Here is an 18,404-nt window from a genome sequence, read left to right as displayed (position 1 = left end):
AGAAGATAAGTTGAGATAGAAATGATATATTTTAGTAGAGAAATTTTATAAAACATACCGCAAAAAAAATGTCTATCATATGTCGCAATTATGATCTTTGTGGTCTTTAGTTATAACACATTATAGTGTTAGATATAATTTAGTTATAACTTTTTGTGGTTGTTATTTTGGTTATGACTGTATATCAAGTAATAGTTAGTTATGACTCATTCTGATATTAATTATGACCTGTTGTAATTTTTTTTGTTTTTTTATTTTTTATAATAGAAGATGTGTTGCTTGATTATAATTTATATAGTGGTCATTTTAGTTATGAATAGAGGATAAACTCCACATGGTAGATAAACTCCACATGTCAAATGTAATTAGCAATCCAATAAATTTCATATCTTCATTGAAATTAATTATGTTTGCATGTCAATAGTGATAGACATCACCATTGCATTGAAATTTTCATAAATAATAATATGACTTATCATAGTCTCTTTATTTTCAATCAAAATAATCATTATTATTACCATAATTTTAAAATGTCATTGACATTTCACTTTAAATAATATTTTTATAAATTTTTTTATTTAAAATATTTTCTCTATGTTTTAAAAAAAAAGAAAAAAATTCCAAAACCCAGAGGGATACGTGACCCCCCTGAACCTAAGGTGCCTTCGCCACTGCCCACACCAAATTGATCTAAAAATTATTTCAAATACAATCCCACAAATCTCGTTGTGGGATTCGGTCACAGGTATTTGAATTTCAAAACCTACGGCAATGACAATCGGAAAAAAGGGTCGAGTTGTGAGAAATCCAAAACCAGTTCAGTGTGCCTGATTGCGCTTGTTCATGTCACGCGCGAAACAACACTTACAACGTAACTGACATCCCATTCTGCGCGTGTTACAAACCTACTAAATTAAAAAAAGGTATTAGTGCGTTTTTTTGATTAATGTGACACACAAACACCCATTCACCTTCCCCCATACAAACCCATACCAACTGTCAACCAATAATACTAGCAGTGGCAAAACAATTAACAAACAAATTAAGAGACCACCCAGTCATCAAGAAAACATTTAGGACCTTATGGATTACAAATCCACAAAATGGGATTTACTAGTCAATTCCCTTTATTTGTTTTTTTTTTTTTTTTGGTATTATGTCATTATATATATATATATATATTAAAATAATATTGTACAAAAAATATTTGTAAAATATATTTTTTTAATATTAAAATATAGCAAAAACTTTAGAGGCTATTTATGGTATTTTATATAGTTAATCCCCTTACTAAAATATATTACAAACAAACATAATTTTTTTTAGTCCTCTCACTAATAATCCTTTACACTAATAGTCTCCTCACTAACAATCCACACACTAATAATCACATCCAACCTAACACCAAAAACAAAAGAGCCTTAACAGTTTTACTCTACACTATCTATATTAGTTTTGATCTATTTGACCTTATTATAATAAAAGTTAATGTAGTTATATTAAAATTATATAATTTATTTTATTTTCTCTGAATTTTATAAGTGGATATTATAATTTATCCTAAATAGAAATTGTTATAAATAAAAAAAAATTAAAAATTACAATAAGCTTGAATCGCTCCACAAAATCTGAAAGTGAAAAACTTTTTGCGTCGGCAGATTGCCGACTCAAAAACCTTTTGCGTCGCCACCATTTTCGTCTCTTGAGTTGCCGTCGAAACGTCGTCGCAAAAAGTTTTTGCGTCGGCAAATATGCTATTTGCGACGACACGCTGCCGACTCAAAAATCCTGTTTTCTAGTAGTGATATATGAGAAAATGATACTATCATCTTTTTAAAGCGAAGCTGTAAATTTTATGTTATTTATTTTATATTTTCACACTGTCTACATCAAGTTCGATCTATATAATCTTATTAAAAGAAATATAAATATAATTACGTCAAAATTATGCATTATTATATTTTTCAAATTTAGAGAAAAACACAGTAATTTGCCTTAATAAAAATCTAACGATGGGCTGCACATTATTGTATAAACAAATAAAAAATGATAAATTATAAATATATCAATGAGATTTGTTTAGAATACGAATTTTTTATTGTGGTTCTGAAAATTAAAAATATCCCATTTGTTAGAATTTGTTATTTAACAGAAAAAAAAAATAAAACTTTGAACTACTTTTCTATACAATAATAAAATTACCTGAATTATTAATTGTAATATATATCTGATATCATTAAAAATTATTAATTGAGATGAAGTGACAGTCATTGGAGAAGAAGGAGGAGGATGCTAGGGAGGGGCAATGACGAGAGGGGGAGCAATCGTCAGTGATAGTGGTTATAGAGTTAAAGATTAGGGTTACATTTGTTTGGCGGATTAGGTTGGATGTGATTATTAGTAAACGGATAGTTAGTGAGGAGATTGTTAGTGTGAGGATTGTTAATGAAGAAATTAAGTAAAAGTGTATTTGTTTTGATGATAGTTGTCAGTGAGGGATTTGTTAAATTATTTTTATATAAAATAAATATATATATATATATATTTTATGAAAAAAATAATAATAATCTAAAACAAATATAAAAAAAAAAAATTCAGAAATAACAGGCCGCACCTTAAAAAAAAAAAAAAAGTCATTATTCTAGTCAACCGGCTAGACATCCGGTGCACTCTAATCCACGAATTATTTGTTCAATCCACCTCTTCTACAGTTATTCTAATCCGATCACTGAGGGGGTATTATGAATACCACTGGAATGTTAGTCCAGAAGCTCCAAGACTGAACCAAACATGGGATCATGGACTCAACAGCCATCTTAGTCCAGTCCACTCCTTCACAAGGCGAAAAGGTGATGGTATTTTGGGTTTTTTCTTATGAAAATGTGTTGGTGTGGATTAAGAAAATATGAAACAACTAAAAAAAAGTTTGTGTGGTGTGAAAATAGAAACTTCCCAGCTGCACTCACCTGCAATTCAATGGCACCAACTACAACTAGTACAAAACTGAGAGGGGAGATTTGCATCGTTAGTACGACCAAGCTACGATAGTGCCGGTCGTGACAAACTTCACGGCGCCGCGCTATTTCCTCTACTGAGATGGCCGGTGGATCTATTTTGCTCGGTCAAGGAGATCGGCAGACCAGGCGTGAACTACGCCCGGCCGAGCTGTGACTTGTAGACATTTGGCAGGGCACGCAGTCGAGTGGCGAGACCGGGCTACGAGTAGCTCGGGCTAAACCGAGGACGAGGCGAAGGCCGGCATGCCTTGAACGGTTAGCCGAGATGGACAAATTCCAAATAACCTCGGATGAAGGTAGAACGGATGGAGGCCGGCATGCCTCGGAACTGGTAAGCCACAATAAACCGGTCAATATCAGCCCGGTCATGAGCATCATCCCTTGGCCCCTTTGCCAAAGGGGCAGGCCGGCGACACATAGCTCGGTTGCATGCATGTGGTGACAGTTCTCCACAAGGGATAGGTCGGTCGTGGCACTCCGGTTAGGTGTGCCACCTGGGCCAATGGCATGAGGGAGAGGACATCTGCTCCACGCACGCATCAATACCGTTGGACAGTTCTGCGTGTACTGGTGGGAGGACTAAGCCTTTACACGCGTAAAGTGGTGAGAGGCGAGCACTGTCACCTGTCCAGGGAAGGACAGCAGAGGTAGTGCGCGCACAATCTTGAGGCTGCATGGCCAGCCTAGAAATAGAAGGAAAGAAGAATGTTAGAGGTATGCAAAATTCACTCTATCACTAACACACTCTCTCTCTCTCTCTGATAGCCTTCTTCTTCTTCCTCTGGTGGTCTAACTTGATCGTCGGAGGGTCTATCCGGCACACCGCTGCCGGGCAGCTCACCATTTCTGTGTTGCAGAGATAGACGCCGTCACGAGAAGCTCGACGTCCAAGGAGTACGGAAAGCAGAGGATATTTCACCCCCGTACAATTGGCGCCGTCTGTGGGAATTCTTTGGTACTCAACCTTTGTTCTTTGAGCTTCTTCGACCATTTCCATGGCCAACAACGACGAAGCCCCACTGTCCGTTGTCGATGGCGTCACACCTGAGTATGTCCGCCTGAGAGAAGGCCCCCCGAATATTCCAGCCATGGCGGGCCTAAAGACTTCTTCGCGAGGTGCACGAGACAAACGAGGGAGGAGTACTGATCGCTCGCAGAGTCCAGAGGGCCGCCGACGCCAGGGCGAGTCGCATGCGCAGCGCCTGGAGCACAAACTCAAGGACCAAGACGCCCTCATTAGCAAGATGGCGGCGGAGATGGAGCTGCTAAAATGCCAGATTAAAGGGAAGGGTGTTGCTGGAGAGGGCAACCTCAGTGAGCGCACCCCGTCCCCTCGTTGTAGCAGTCGCCGCCAGGGGAGGACTCACTCTCTCTCCATCACCAGGAACTATGGGGTTGGAGATTCTGAACAAAGAGAGGGCAGGTCCCTCTCTCGCGACAGCACTTACCGCCCCTCACGCCGACGCCGACGTCGCGATCCTCTTTCTCCACACGTTCCAGGGACTTGAGGGATGTATTGGAGGAGAGGGCGCGCCGTCGGGAGGCTCTGAGAGTGCTGGCATTGTAGAGGTTGAGCGCTCCAGTTCATTGTAGTGAGGAAGTGGCGATGCCAGCCCCCAAAGTGATAGCCCCTACGTTGGTGGACAAAGAGCTGGCACGACTTACAGCCACGTCGCTGTCTCCAGAGATTGAGAGTACACCACTCCCCGCCGAATTCCACCAACCAAAGTTCACTTTATACGATGGCAAGATAGATCCGTACATACATGTGAGCCATTACCGGCAAGTAATGGCTGGCCACCGACGCAACGACGCCTTGATGTGCCTCATATTCCCAGCAAGCTTGGGAGAGCTGGGTTTGAAGTGGTTCGAAAGGCTCCCGGAGGGGAGTATTGAGGGGTGGCAGCAACTAGCGGAAGCCTTCGTCACCAGATTCAAAACTAACACACGAACGCCGAAGGAGGTCGACCATCTCCTAGGCGTCAAGATGGAGTCTGGATGTTCGTTGAAGGCATACAATGCGAAATACTGGGAAACTTACAATGAGATCCTCGACTGCCCCACCAATCTGGCGATCACTTAATACAAACGGGGTCTCCCAGTCGGACATAGGCTGCGAGATTCACTCACGATGCATCAACCCACAACCATGGAGTCATTGATGCAGCGGATCAATGAGCACATTTGCATGAAGGATGATGCCGCCTCCGTGACCGAGAAGGCTAATCCGGTCACGGCGGACAGAAGGGTGGCGGGGAAAGTTCACTCGGTTGGGCAGGAGGATAACCGCCCAAACAACCGGTCAAAAGATCAGCGCCATGGTTCAAACCGTGATGACAGAAACAAGGGCCGCCGAAACGACCGGGCTGACACTCCCCGTGATGCAGCGGAGGATGCCAAAAGAAAATTGAAGGCACAGACTGGAATCACCACAGTCTTCAAAATCCCCATCTACCGCATTTTGAGCGAGATTCGAGGTGAACCCTTCGTCCGTTGGCCAGCCAAGTTAGGGAGTGCGCAGAGGGGCTTCAATTCGAAATATCGCTGCACCTTCCATGAAGAACGGGGCCACCGAACGGAGGACTGCTTGCCGCTCAAACAACACTTGGAGGAGTTGGTGGCGGCTGGACATCTTGACCAATACATAGATGGGGGAATGAAGGCCGCACCATCAGGGCAAGCCGAGCCAAACGGCCTAGCCGCGCTGGATGTGGCCCCGCAAGGTGTAATCAATGTTATCCATGGTATCATTGAACCAGCCAGGGTCTGTGAGCTGAGAGGGATGATCAAGAAGGCCGAGCATATGAGGGAAGTGCTCTCTGTTCAGCCCACTGTGAAGAGGGGGAAAACCGAGCCAAAAGACGTCCTTACCTTTACAAGCAAGGATTTAGAAAGGATCCAGATGCCCCACAATGATGCCTTAGTGGTAACTCTTCGCGTCAAAGGCTTTGACATTAAAAGAATTTTGATCGATCAGGGGAGTTCAGTCAAAATTATGTATTATGATGCTTTCAAGCAAATAAAGCTGGAGGACAAAGACTTGGCTCCCGCGACGTCCCCGTTGGTTGGTTTCAACTCTCAACCAGAGTGGCCGATCGAAAAGATCATTTTGCCGGTCAGAGCGGGTTCTGTAGTAAAGCAGGTGGAATTCTAGGTGCTGAAAGTTTCATCCACATACAACTTAATTTTGGGTAGGGGGTGGTTGCACGCCATGCAAGCAGTTGCATCTACCTTCCATCAAGTTATGCGCTTTTCGGCGCCCACCGGGCAAATCGAAGAGGTTTGGGGAGACCAGGTGATGGCAAAACAATGCTTCATTGCGGCAAATGGCAGCTGAGCAGCCAAAGGGTTCGTCTAGATGATTGAGGGGCCCAAGGGGAAGGAGGTCCTTGAAGACGTAGGAAGGAAGGCCGAGGAAAAATCGGTAGAGGATTTGGTTGAAGTGCGCATCGACGAGGACGACCCGACTAAGTTCTTCCTCCTGGGATCATCTTTGTCGAGCGCCGAGCGGTTAGATTACGTCAAATTCTTGACTTCTAATTTGGAGGCCTTTGCATGGACGCCTTACGATATGCCTGGCGTTGACCCAAGCTTCATTTGCCATCAGTTGAATGTCTTCCCTGATGCACGACCCGTCATCCAAAGGACATGTCGCTCAGCCTTACACCATGCTGAGGTGGTAGCGGAAGAAGTGAAGAACTGTTGGAAGCTGGGGTCATAGAAGAAGTGCAATACCCTCGATGAATATCCAATAGGGTGGTGGTTCCAAAGAAGAACGGCAAGTGGCGGGTCTGAGTTGACTACAAGACTGTCAATCGTGCTTGCCCAAAGGATATATTTCCCCTCCCTCGAATTGACCAACTAGTGGACTTAACCGCTGGCCATCAGAGGTTTAGCTTCCTGGACGCATATCGCGGCTACCACCAAATAGCTATGTATAGACCAGACCGAGAGATCACATCGTTCACCACTCCCAGGGGCTTATATTGTTACAAAGTCATGCCGTTCAGACTAAAGAACGCCGGGGCGACTTTTCAGAGGATGGTAACAAAGATGTTCACTCCTCTTTTGGGCCGAACAATGGAGGCCTATATCGACGACATGGTGGTGAAGACTAGGGAGATGTCTCAACACCTCGCCGACCTAGCAGAAATGTTTGCCATCCTAAAGCATCACAAGCTTCGTCTGAACGCCTCCAAATGCGCCTTCGGAATTGGCACTGGGAAGTCCTTGGGTTTTCTGGTTACAAACCGGGGAATCGAAGCCGACCCATCACAAATCAAGGAAATACAAGAGCTGGAGCGTCCTAACTCCACGAAGGACGTGCAGCATCTTACCGGGATGGCAGCTGCGTTGAACAGATTTATTAGTCGGTCTTCGGATCGTTGCAGGCCCTTCTTTAAAACTTTGAAGTCCAAGTTCTTCTGGGATGATGAGTGCGATCGTGCACTAGCAGACCTGAAAGCATATCTCTCCTCAGCCCCTATTTTGGTCACACCTCAGCCGGGCGAAGAGTTGTACCTCTACTTGGCTGTCTCTCAACATGCGGTCAGCGCGGTATTGGTCCGTGCTAAAGCCACCCAGCGCCTACCGATCTTCTATGTAAGCAAGACTCTGCTCCCAGCCGAAACGAGATATCTTCCCTTGGAAAAATTGGCGCTGGCCCTAATGATGGCATCAAGAAAGCTGGCACACTATTTTCATGCCCATACAATAGTTGTGTTAACCGAGTTCCCGCTCAAGGTGCTTTTTGAAAAGGCAGAATTCACTGGGAGAATTTTGAAATGGGCCGTGGAATTAGGGCAATATGACATCAAGTTCCAACCGCGCACCGTAATCAAGGCTCAAGCACTTGCTGACTTTGTGGCAGAATTTGCCCCTAGGATGCATCCAGTTTGCCCGATTGATTTGGTTGGTGCGGATTTAGCACAACCCATGGTTCTGGCAACAAAAACAAGTGTTGGCTCGCAAGTAGGAGAAGGGCAAAGCACGACCGAACTAACAAAGTCCGGCGAAGATGAACCCAACCAAGATAAGGAAAAAGACCAGAATGGGCCGACTAGAAACTTGGAACTGAGAACCTCCTAAAACCCGTCTGATTGCTGGAAGCTGTTCATTGGCGAGATGTGGAAGCTCTTCGTCGATGGGGCATCCAACAGGCATGGGTCCGGACTGGGCATCATGCTGACCTCACCGGACGGGCTGATCATCGAGCAGGCAATTACACTCGGCTTCCCAGCATCCAACAACGAGGCTGAGTATGAAGCCCTCATTGCCGGACTAAGAAGCGCGCTGAGAATGAAAGCCACAGCCCTTATGGTATTCAGTGATTCCAAGTTTGTGGTCAATCAGGTCTCAGGGGAGTATGAAGCAAGGAATGAAAGAATGGCCAAGTATCAGGTGCTGGTACGCGCAGAGATCGAGAAGTTCGCCGCCATAAGGATGGAACAAATCAACCGCGAAGAAAACAACACGGCTGACGAATTGGCTGGACTCGCTTCCACTCAGACAGTTTTTCCCAACCCCTTAATGATAGAATTTTTACCCCGGCCAAGCATTGAGGAACCAGAATCAGCCAAGGTACTCTGCACCGACTTGGGTCTTTCCTGGATGGATCCCATCATCGCCTTCTTGAGAGATAGAGTACTGCCAGAAGAAAAGAAGACGGCCAACAAGGTCCGAGCCAAGTCAGAGCGGTTTTGGCTCTCCCCTTCCGGAGCCTTGTATAAGAAGTCTTTCGCCGGGCCGTACTTGAAGTGTGTTCACCCCTCTAAGGTGGAAGCCTTCCTCTATGAGATCCATGAAGGCATCTACGGCAGCCATACTGGGGGCAGATCTTTGGCCTACCGAGCGATTTCTCAGGGCTACTGGTAGCCATGCATGCAGGCAGACGCGCAGAAGTACGTTCGTCGATGTGAAAAATGTCAGAAGTTCGCTCATCAGATCCATCAGCCAGCAAGAGAACTGCTCCCCCTTACAAGTCCTTGGCCGTTCGCACTCTGGGGATTGGACATAGTGGGGCCACTCCCAGCGGCCCCGGGCAATCGCAAGTTCTTCATCGCCGCCACTGACTACTTCACGAAGTGGGTTAAGGCTAAGCCATTGGCGTCTATAAAGGAAAAGGATGTGAAGAAGTTTGTATGGAAAAGTGTCATCACCCGTTTCGGTATACCCAAGGCCCTCATCTCAGATAACGGCACTCAATTCGATGGAGAACTCTTTCACGGATTTTGCGAAGAGTTGAAGATCGAGTTTTACAATTCAACGCCGGCCTATCCTCAGTCAAATGGTCAAGCAGAAGCCTCAAACAAGACTATCCTGCATGGGCTAAAGAAACGGCTTGAGAAGGCCAAGGGCAAGTGGGCTGAAGAACTCCCTAATGTGCTCTGGGCATACCGCACTACGCCAAGGCGGTCGACCGGGGAAACACCATTTGCTTTGGCCTACGGCATGGAGGCCGTCATCCCGTTGGAAATTGGCATGCCAACCATCCGCTCTGAAAGTTTCCAGCCAGATCTGAATAATGAAGCGGTGGCATTGGAGCTGGACCTTGCTGAAGAAAGGAGGGCGCGAGCATTGATCCACATAGCGGCTTATCAACAAGAACTCTCCAAAAAGTACAACAAGGCTGTGCACCCCAGGCTATTCAAGATTGGGGACTGGGTATTAAGAAAGGTGCTTGGAAACACGGTGGTCCCTGGCGAAGGAAAGCTCGGTGCAAATTGGGAAGGACCATACAAGGTGATTGGTCTTGCCGGAAAAAGGGGCATACCATTTGGAAGATTCGGATGGCAAGGCTGTCCCCCAACCTTGGAACGCAGCCAATCTTAAGGTCTTTTACTTTTAAGATGTAATCGCTTTTGTTGTTTAGATTTATGTAACTTTGAGCCTCTTGGCATTTTGATGCAAGAGATAGCACGGTATTTTGTAATGAAAAATAGCCCTCTCGTTGTCTGGTATTACATCTCTGTACAATGACATCGCAAGGATACAAGACAATTATGGGTGTCAAGGGCAAGGAGACCGACCTGAATGGGACCGGACTAATCTCCTCTCGCCGGAATGGAAACAGACCGCACAAACACTTGGTGCATTGTCCAAAGAAATGATTGGCGAATGAACCAATTCACATAAGGGCCGAGCTGGGTTTTGCTCGGCCAACTGGAATGTTGGCGACATGACCAACTTAAATGAAACATTGGTGTTTTGCCCAATGTAGCGGCTGGGCTGACTTTGCTCGGCCCAGTTTGGCATGTTGGTGTTTTGTCCAACTAATGAGAAGCCGAGCCGACATTGCTCGGCAGAAGTGAAATGTTGGCGATCTACCCAACTGAAAGGGCGAGCTGGTTTTTGCTCGGTCACATTGACGTACTGGAATTTTATAAAGTTTGCAAACCCGTCAAGGCCGAGCTGATTTTGCTCGGCCCCATACATGAGCCCTCAATTTAGAGTCGACCAGATTTTGCTCGGCAAATTAAAAGTTGCATTTGAAATTTCAAAGGAGTCGAGCTGCTAGTTGAAGTTTGAACATGTTTAAGGAAATTTTGCACGTCGAAGCCAAAAAGCAATAGAAGTTAAACGGGCAAAAAGTTCAAAAATTTCATTCATTGAGAAAGTTGCAGTACATAAGGGAGGACATAGCCCGGTTACATTCCAAAACCAAGCAAAAAGAAGACAAAAACAAAGCAAAGAAAATAGAAAGAGACACGGTTTAATCCAACTCTAATTCGACTGTTTGTTCGGCGACTTGCATAGTCTGCTCGGCATCCTCCACATCGTGCTCGGGCAAGTTTTCCTCGGCTTCATCGTCAGCACCTTCCACCACGGCAACATCCCGATCAGCCACTTCATCTTCTGCATCTTGAGATGCTTCGGGAGGATTCTGCTCGGCTTGTTACACGGCGGCGGCTTTTTCCTCGGCCTCTTTTCTTGTCTCTGCAATGAGCCGGTTCTCAGTGGTGCTGGTATACGCCTGCATATAGTGCGGTATGAAGGCAGCAGGTGGATTTATGAACATGTCAGCATCCTGACCAAGGCCAACTTTCTCCATGGCAGCTTTCTAGCCGCACTGGAAAAAGATGTCCTTGGTCGCCTGCACTTGCCGTTCATATGTTTTTTCGCCTTGAGCGTAGCCCCTGTCCTCGGCGTCATCCATAGCCTTGTCTTCCTCTGCTTTGTGCGCATCACGCAGTTTCCTCAGCTCGGCGAGGTACCTGGCCTTTGTTGACTTCACGGCCCATTGTTTGTCCGCGTCAGCTCGGTCGACTTTTTGACTCAGGATATCTCGCTCCGCCGCAATTGCCTCTTGCGCGGCCTTGAGTTTGGCTATCTCGGCCTTTTGGGCCTTGTTCTTCGCAATGGCGTCGCGCAGACTCTGCCGCACGGCGATCATGCGCTCGTGGGTGAGATAGTTCTTCTACGCGGCCTGCAAGCAAATGCAAGATTGTCAGTATTCCGGCAACCGAGCAATAACCGAACAATAACTTCAAAAAAAGAGACTGATGACTTACCAAAACTATGGATTTTGTCGCCGAGCGAAGGACCTTTAGGTCGGAAAGCTTGTCATGTTTCTCATGTCGGCGGGCAAGATCAACCCCTTGGTCATGTTAAAACCAAGCGAGTGGTCCTTGTCGACGTAGACTGAGTCGGCGGCAGTGACAGCCCGGCCCTGGTATTTGTACTCGGGTGCCCAGACTGGGGGGGTAGCTGGGCTCTGGGACGGCCCTGGTAGTTGTTGATCGGTCTGATCACCCAGCTTAGTTGAGGCGTGTTCGGCCGAGTCTTCATCAACCAATTGTTGGCCTGATCGGTCCTTCCTCTGCCTCTTCTTTGACCGGCCAGCCGCCTACTCGCTGGCTAATGCCAGCACAGCTCCTTCTGTTTGCCCGGCTGGGGTGGAGGATGTTTCCCTGGTTGCCTCTAGTGGTTGGGACCCGCTTTCCTCTCCAGTGATCATGGACTTGATTGCCCGGATCTTCACCATTTCTTGCTCGGCGGTGAGAGGAACAAGTCTGATCTGTGCTAGGTTTGGATCTGGTTCTGGGGATGGCGCACGTAGAAAGTTGGTAACCCGGCTCTTGCGCAGTGCAGTGTAGTGGTAGGTCTGTTCGAAGCCGAGGAGTTTCGATGACTCCTGTTCCTCAGCCGGATGTAATCTGCTGCCAAGTGCTTATCTGCAAAAGAAGACGAGTGTTAGACCGATGAAAAATATATATATAAAAAAAATGCAGAAAGAATATAGTGCGGTCAGCCGGACTACTCACCAGCACTGCCAAAATCTTTCCTAATATACCATCCCGGTACGGGTGCCTCGGTGTCTTCATATCGACCAGAAACCCACAAGAAGTCATCGTCATTGGCCTCTTTGTTCGGGTTACCTTTGATGAGTTTTGCTCGGCCCTTCTTCACTTTGAGGTACCAACAAAACCCACCTTTATTCTTACTGAGGCTATATTGGTGGAAAATTTCAGCCAGACCGAGATTGAGACCGAGCCTCCGGTTTAGCTCGGTGACCCCATTTATTATCTTGTACGTATTGTTGGAGACTTGGGTCGGGCAAAGCCTTGTCTGCCTCAAAAATTCGCAGATCAAGGGTTGGACCGAGAAACGAAGTCCACCTTCAACTATTGAAACTACCGTGAACGGACACCGGTCTAGATCTCCCCAAGGGGTGTCTCCCTTTTTTGGTGAGCTCTAAGACGACGTCGTCAGGAATGTTGTACTCCCTACGAAACTCCGCCATCGCGCCGGGCGAGCTAACCATAAATTGGTACTTCCCCATCTATCTCGGTCTTATTGGGTTTTGTATCTCGGTCAAAAATGTTGGTGTTTTTGCTCGTTCTTTGAGCTCCACCAGTGATAGTGCTCTCCTGGTTGGTCCTAGTTTGTTCTGCATTGTTAAGAAATAATCCCAAGGGTTAGCACGACATAAATTGCACGGCTCTTATTGGAAATTGCTCAGTGAAAGGATTTTTGGGTATCTGGCCGGTCTAACTCCTACCTCGGCTAAACGACATGGTTGATTTAGCCTTCCTGATTTGGTTCTCATTTCAGCTCAGTCAAGGCTGGTTTTAGCTCGGTTCAAATCTATTGACGGATCTAATCGAGCTTTCAGCTCGGTCAAGGCACCAAGTAAAGATTTCAGGCTTTCAGCCCGGTTCAGTCTATTTACTGACCTAATTATATTCGGCTCGGTTGCGGCCTCAGCGAGAGGCCACAAACAGTTTTTGCTCGGCTATAGCTCTACCTACGGATCTAAATGAGCATTTTGCTCGGTTCAGTCCAAATCCGAACTGTTCATATCAAGTTCAGAGGTTTGGCTTTGAGGCTTGGTGAATCAAGGGGCACGAAGGCCCCCTCCACTCCACCAGTTCCAGTTCGAATGACTCTTGGATTGTGCATAAAGAGGGGGAAAAAAGGCCGAAACGGTTGCGCCGTTTGAATTCCAGCGCGTGCAAGACAGCTGGTTGTACGATCCAATGGCGTGAGGCCACATGGCACTGAGAACGCGGCTGTCAGTACGGCTGTACGACCATTAATAAGACTGCTGAAGTAATTACCGATCAAATGGGATTGCTCGGCGACGCCGTTTGACCCCAATCATGCTCGGTTCACAAATGATACAATCATGCTCGGTTCGGAAATGATTCAATCATGCTCGGCTTGCTCAGTTCGGAAATGATGCAATCATGCTCGGCTTGGAAGTGATGCCGTCATGCTCAGCTCAGAAATAGTGCAAATCACGGACCGTTAGCTCGGTCACTAGGGTAACCCCAATCACGATTAGCTCGGATGGGATTAAAGGGCAATTGGGAGGGGAGATTTGCACCGTTAGTATGGCCGAGCTACGATAGTGCCGGTCGTGACAAACTTCACGGCGCCGCGCTATTTCCTCTACTGACACAGCCGGTGGATCTGTTTTGCTCGGTCAAGGAGATCGGCAGACCAGGCGTGAACTACGCTCGATCGAGCTGTGACTTGTAGACATTTGGCAAGGCATGCAGTCGAGTGGCGAGACCGGGCTATGAGTAGCTCGGGCTAAACCAAGGACGAGGCGAAGGCCGGCATGCCTTTGAACGGTTAGCTGAGATAGACAGATTCTAAATAACCTCGGATGAAGGTAGAACGGATGGAGGCCGGCATGCCTCGGAACTGGTAAGCCACAATAAACCGGCCAATATCAGCCCAGTCATGAGCATCATCCCTTGGCCCCTTTGCCAAAGGGGCAGGCCGGCGACACATAGCTCGGTTGCGTGTATGTGGTGACAGTTCTCCACATGGGATAGGCCGATCGTGGTACTCCGGTTAGGTGTGCCACCTGGGCCAATGGCGTGAGGGAGAGGACATCTGCTCCACGCACGCATCAATACCGTTGGACAGTTCTGCGTGTACTGGTGGGAGGACTAAGCCTTTACACGCGTAAGGTGGTGAGAGGCGAGCACTGTCACCTGTCCAGGGAAGGACAGCAGAGGTAATGCGCGCATAATCTTGAGGCTGCATGGCCAGCCTAGAAATAGAAGGAAAGAGGAACGTTAAAGGTATGCAAAATTCACTCTATCACTAACACTCTCTCTCTCTCTCTCTGATAGCCTTCGTCTTCCTTCGGTGGTCTGACTTGATCGTCGGAGGGTCTATCCGGCACACCACCGCTGGGCAGCTCACCATTTCTGTGTTGCACAGATAGACGCCATCACGAGAAGCTCGACATCCAAGGAGTACGGAAAGGAGAGGATATTTTGCCCCCGTACAAAAACAAATATTCATATAATAGTTTGAGTCTTAAGTTATTTCCCAGCTAAACCCAACCCACCTTAGCTTCCATTAATCTTTATTCTTCTTCTTCTTCAACTTCTTGTTGATCATCAAGAAATTAGAACATGGTAGAAACAATTCTTTTCGACTTAGCAAGAAAAATTCTGGGCAAGATAGGGTTCGGCGCAATGGGGGAAGTTGGCAAGGCATGGGGTGTTGAGCAGGAGTTGTACACACTCTCAGGAACCTTGTGCACTATCACAGCTTTGCTCTTAGATGCAAAGAGACTGTACAGTCATGGCGGTTTTCCTCAGAATCAAGCCCATAACAATTACTCAATTGCGATGGGGGATATGGTTTGACAGACTCCAAGCTGCTTTCTATGATGCAGATAACCTCGTCGATGAATTTCACTACGAAGTTTTACGACGTCAAGTGACGAGGACGTTTTGGGTAAGCAATTTCTTTCTATCCTCACACACAGTTGATTTGTGATTTAAATTAAAAATGAGTCGTAGAATCACAAAGATCAGAAAGAGATTAGACATGATCATGGATGATAGGAATAAGTTTCATCCCATTTTCACAACATCACGACATAAAGTGGCCAAAGAGACCAGCTCATCACTCTCCTCTAAAGTCAATGAGTCGGAATTTGTTGGAAATGAAAGAGTAATATTGTTACGACATATAATGGCCCCAAGTGCTGACAATTGAAAATTCTAAGTGATTCGTGATTAGATCAAGATTTAAATATTCTAATTCCCAATCAATCAAAATACACAATCTAAATTATCAAGCACTTACGAAAGTGATTTAGATTGTTGTTTTCGAAATAAACAATAAATCGACACAAACGATTTTTACATGGAAAAACCATAATTGAAGCACCTTCAATTGTAATAAAAAACCACAGGCGAAACGCCACTAATCAATCCACTACGGAAGAAAGAAAGATTACAAAGATAATAAACAAATTACCAAACTCATCCAATTTGTCTTCGAACCTTCTATAACTCTTTCAATAAGCCTTCGTCTCGGAATTGATTAATCTGAAGTTGAATCCACAACTTCACTTGCCGAATCAACGACTACGTACAGAATCAAACTCCTTTGAAACTCCACGTTTGAATCTCCAGATTCCACCGAAGAAGAACACTCTTGTATTTAATCAATCAACCTCCTTGATATGTGCTTATCAATTCATGAGTTTAATACTCACTCAAATTATCAAGGAAAACTCACAAAAATACTCCAAAAGAAAACCTTAGAAAACCTCAAAGTAGATCTCAAAAACCTAATCCTAGTTTAGGATTAAAATAGATACTTATAGAAATCTGGAACAGTGAAGCTCGCTCGAGCGAAGACTCACTCGTTTGAGCGAGGAACTAATCTTGCATGTTTTTCCATAAGTGGCTTCGCTCGAGCCACACAACCTTTGCTCGAGCGTACATTCATCATTCTCAGGTTTTTTGCCAGACGCAGCCTTTGCTCGAGCGAGCACTCCTTTGCTTGAGCGAGCAAGACAAAGGAAGTTTACAACTCAATCACACAAGCTTGTTCACGGGATTGACAAGACTAAAGGACCTAACAATCTCCCCATTTGTCAATACCCAGACAAAACTTTCTGACAAAATTTCCTAGAAAACAAATATACAAACTAAACAAGCCAACTTAATGGAAAACAATAATCAAACTAAACAAGCCAACTCAATGGAAAACAATAATCAAACAATCTGGAACTATCCGAACAATATCCCAAATAAAACATTAGTCCAATGTTACTCCAATGCTATTCCAATGCTATTCCAATGCTTCCTGCAAAAACCATCATAAGTGTGCAACATATATCCATATATATAGCCAAATATATACCCTCCAAAAACATACTCTCCCTTTTTGTTCGGGAGTGACAAAAGAAACAAGGATAAACAAACCAAGAAAAATTTGTCCAAGAAAAGAACAAAAAAACTATCCAGAAACCATGAGTCAAATATCTGTCAAAGACTAGACTGAAGAAGGGGGCTGCTGCATCTGAAATAATGAAAGAATCTGTGAAAGCATCGTGCTTTGCTCATCAAGCCGACGATCAAGGGTATCCATCCGAGCATCTAACTTGTCAAGCCAATGTATGACAGACTGCTCAAATTGCTGCAGCTGGCCACGAAATGATCTAGGACAAATCTCAGGCAGATCCGGTGCACCAGCAGGGGCTGCATCAAACTCCTCATCTTCAGCAAGTGGATCATCACCTGCATCAGATGCCCCAACTCCCGACACACCCCCCCGAAGATGAGCTTGACTCTGGGAGACTGTCGACTTAGTAACGGGTTTCATAGGAGAAGCAAACTCATCATCATCATAAACAGGAATATCAAGAGAAGTGAGAAATCTAGTAAGCAAGCATCCATACGGAAGACCTAAGGACTTACATCCCTCAAAAACAGAAATCATCTTCGTGACTATCATCTCGGGTAGGTCAATGGGAAGCCCGTGATCGATGCAATACAACACATAACCCTAATCTTGGGTAATGTGCGAGGAATGAGTGGTCACATGAAGATTAGCACAAACAATGATATTACGAAGATGGAACCGAGAAAGAAGCTCATTTTGTTAAATGAGCGCCCCGGCGATCCAAGTCCGGGAAAAACCACAAAGCTCAGACGCAACTCGATCAAAGTCGACACCAGTCCGAGTAAGAAGAGGAAAATGAAAATTTGGGACTTTGGGAAGGCTAAGAAACAAACGAAAAACATCCCCAGTAATGACAAAAGACTTCTTCCTAACCCAAGTGCAAAATGATGCTAGAATTTCTTTGCGAATGGAGTGCATGTTACAACAGAACTCACAAATAAGACTTAGATTCTGCGGCCCCGAGAAATGCAACACTTGATCACCTCCTAAGGAATTGAACAAGGAACGAATGGGTAGTAACTCAAAAGCACTGGGGAGGACATTTCTCTCTAGATAGACTTTACGAGATGCATAAAACTCCCTAAACAGCTTAGACTTTTCTTGGATTCGAACTTGTCAGTGTTGAATTGGGGACGAGAAACGGTAGTCTTGTGACGTTTTGAAGGCTCACCCATGACTGACCAACCCACAACACACAATACCCAGTGACAATATTAGAATCCTAAAAGAAAACAACAGTAACCATGAAAACACCATTAATCCAATATTGTTAAAAATATAAACATAAAACTTTAGCAGAAGATGAATGTGAGGAAAAACAGAAATAGGGTGAAGACCACAGACATAGAGATATCGCTAAAAGAATAAACATAAAATCAATGTACTAAGACCACATAGATTAGTATATTAAACACTAAAAATAAAACCCCAAATTAAACCCTAGCAGAAAAACCCAGCAAAAATGTTCCAGACCCTAAACAAAAATGCAAAAGAGAGACTCTAAAACATATGAAATAACCACAATCATCAATGATGAACCCTAGATTAAAACAGAGCAGACTCACAAACGCACTAAAAAAAATGAGAAGTATAAAACAAAGAGAAAAGAAAAGGAAATCTTACCAAAAATGACAATGCTGGATAGAGGAAATCCAAGGAATGAACACAAATGGAAGTGAAATCACCCAAAGGGAGTGAAAGAGACAACACTCGAAGCAA

The 18,404-nt window shown here is 45.2% G+C and overlaps 2 protein-coding genes across 2 annotated transcripts; both read left to right on the top strand.

Annotated features, from left to right (window-relative positions):
• The first annotated feature begins 5,166 nt into the window (after positions 1-5,166).
• Positions 5,167-6,171, top strand: LOC114294594 (uncharacterized). The gene has a single exon (XM_028238708.2). The coding sequence runs from the start codon at positions 5,167-5,169 to the stop codon at positions 6,169-6,171; it is 1,005 nt and encodes a 334-aa protein (XP_028094509.2).
• A 1,970-nt stretch (positions 6,172-8,141) lies between these two features.
• LOC145800158 (uncharacterized) lies at positions 8,142-8,891 on the top strand. Its single transcript, XM_082889800.1, has one exon. It carries the CDS (start codon positions 8,142-8,144, stop codon positions 8,889-8,891), a length of 750 nt encoding a protein of 249 aa, XP_082745926.1.
• The last annotated feature ends 9,513 nt before the right edge of the window (positions 8,892-18,404 follow it).

The sequence above is a fragment of the Camellia sinensis genome, chromosome 10 (assembly GCF_055761805.1).
Source record: "Camellia sinensis isolate YWXY chromosome 10, ASM5576180v1, whole genome shotgun sequence".
NCBI classification, from domain to species: Eukaryota; Viridiplantae; Streptophyta; class Magnoliopsida; order Ericales; family Theaceae; genus Camellia; species Camellia sinensis.
Note: the sequence above shows the minus strand (reverse complement) of the source record. Positions and strands in the feature narration are given on the sequence as shown.

What these genes read in the sequence shown, in the direction of transcription:
- LOC114294594 (XM_028238708.2), top strand. Translation starts at nt 5,167, where the DNA reads ATGGAGTCATTGATGCAGCGGATCAATGAGCACATTTGCATGAAGGAT.
- LOC145800158 (XM_082889800.1), top strand. Translation starts at nt 8,142, where the DNA reads ATGTGGAAGCTCTTCGTCGATGGGGCATCCAACAGGCATGGGTCCGGA.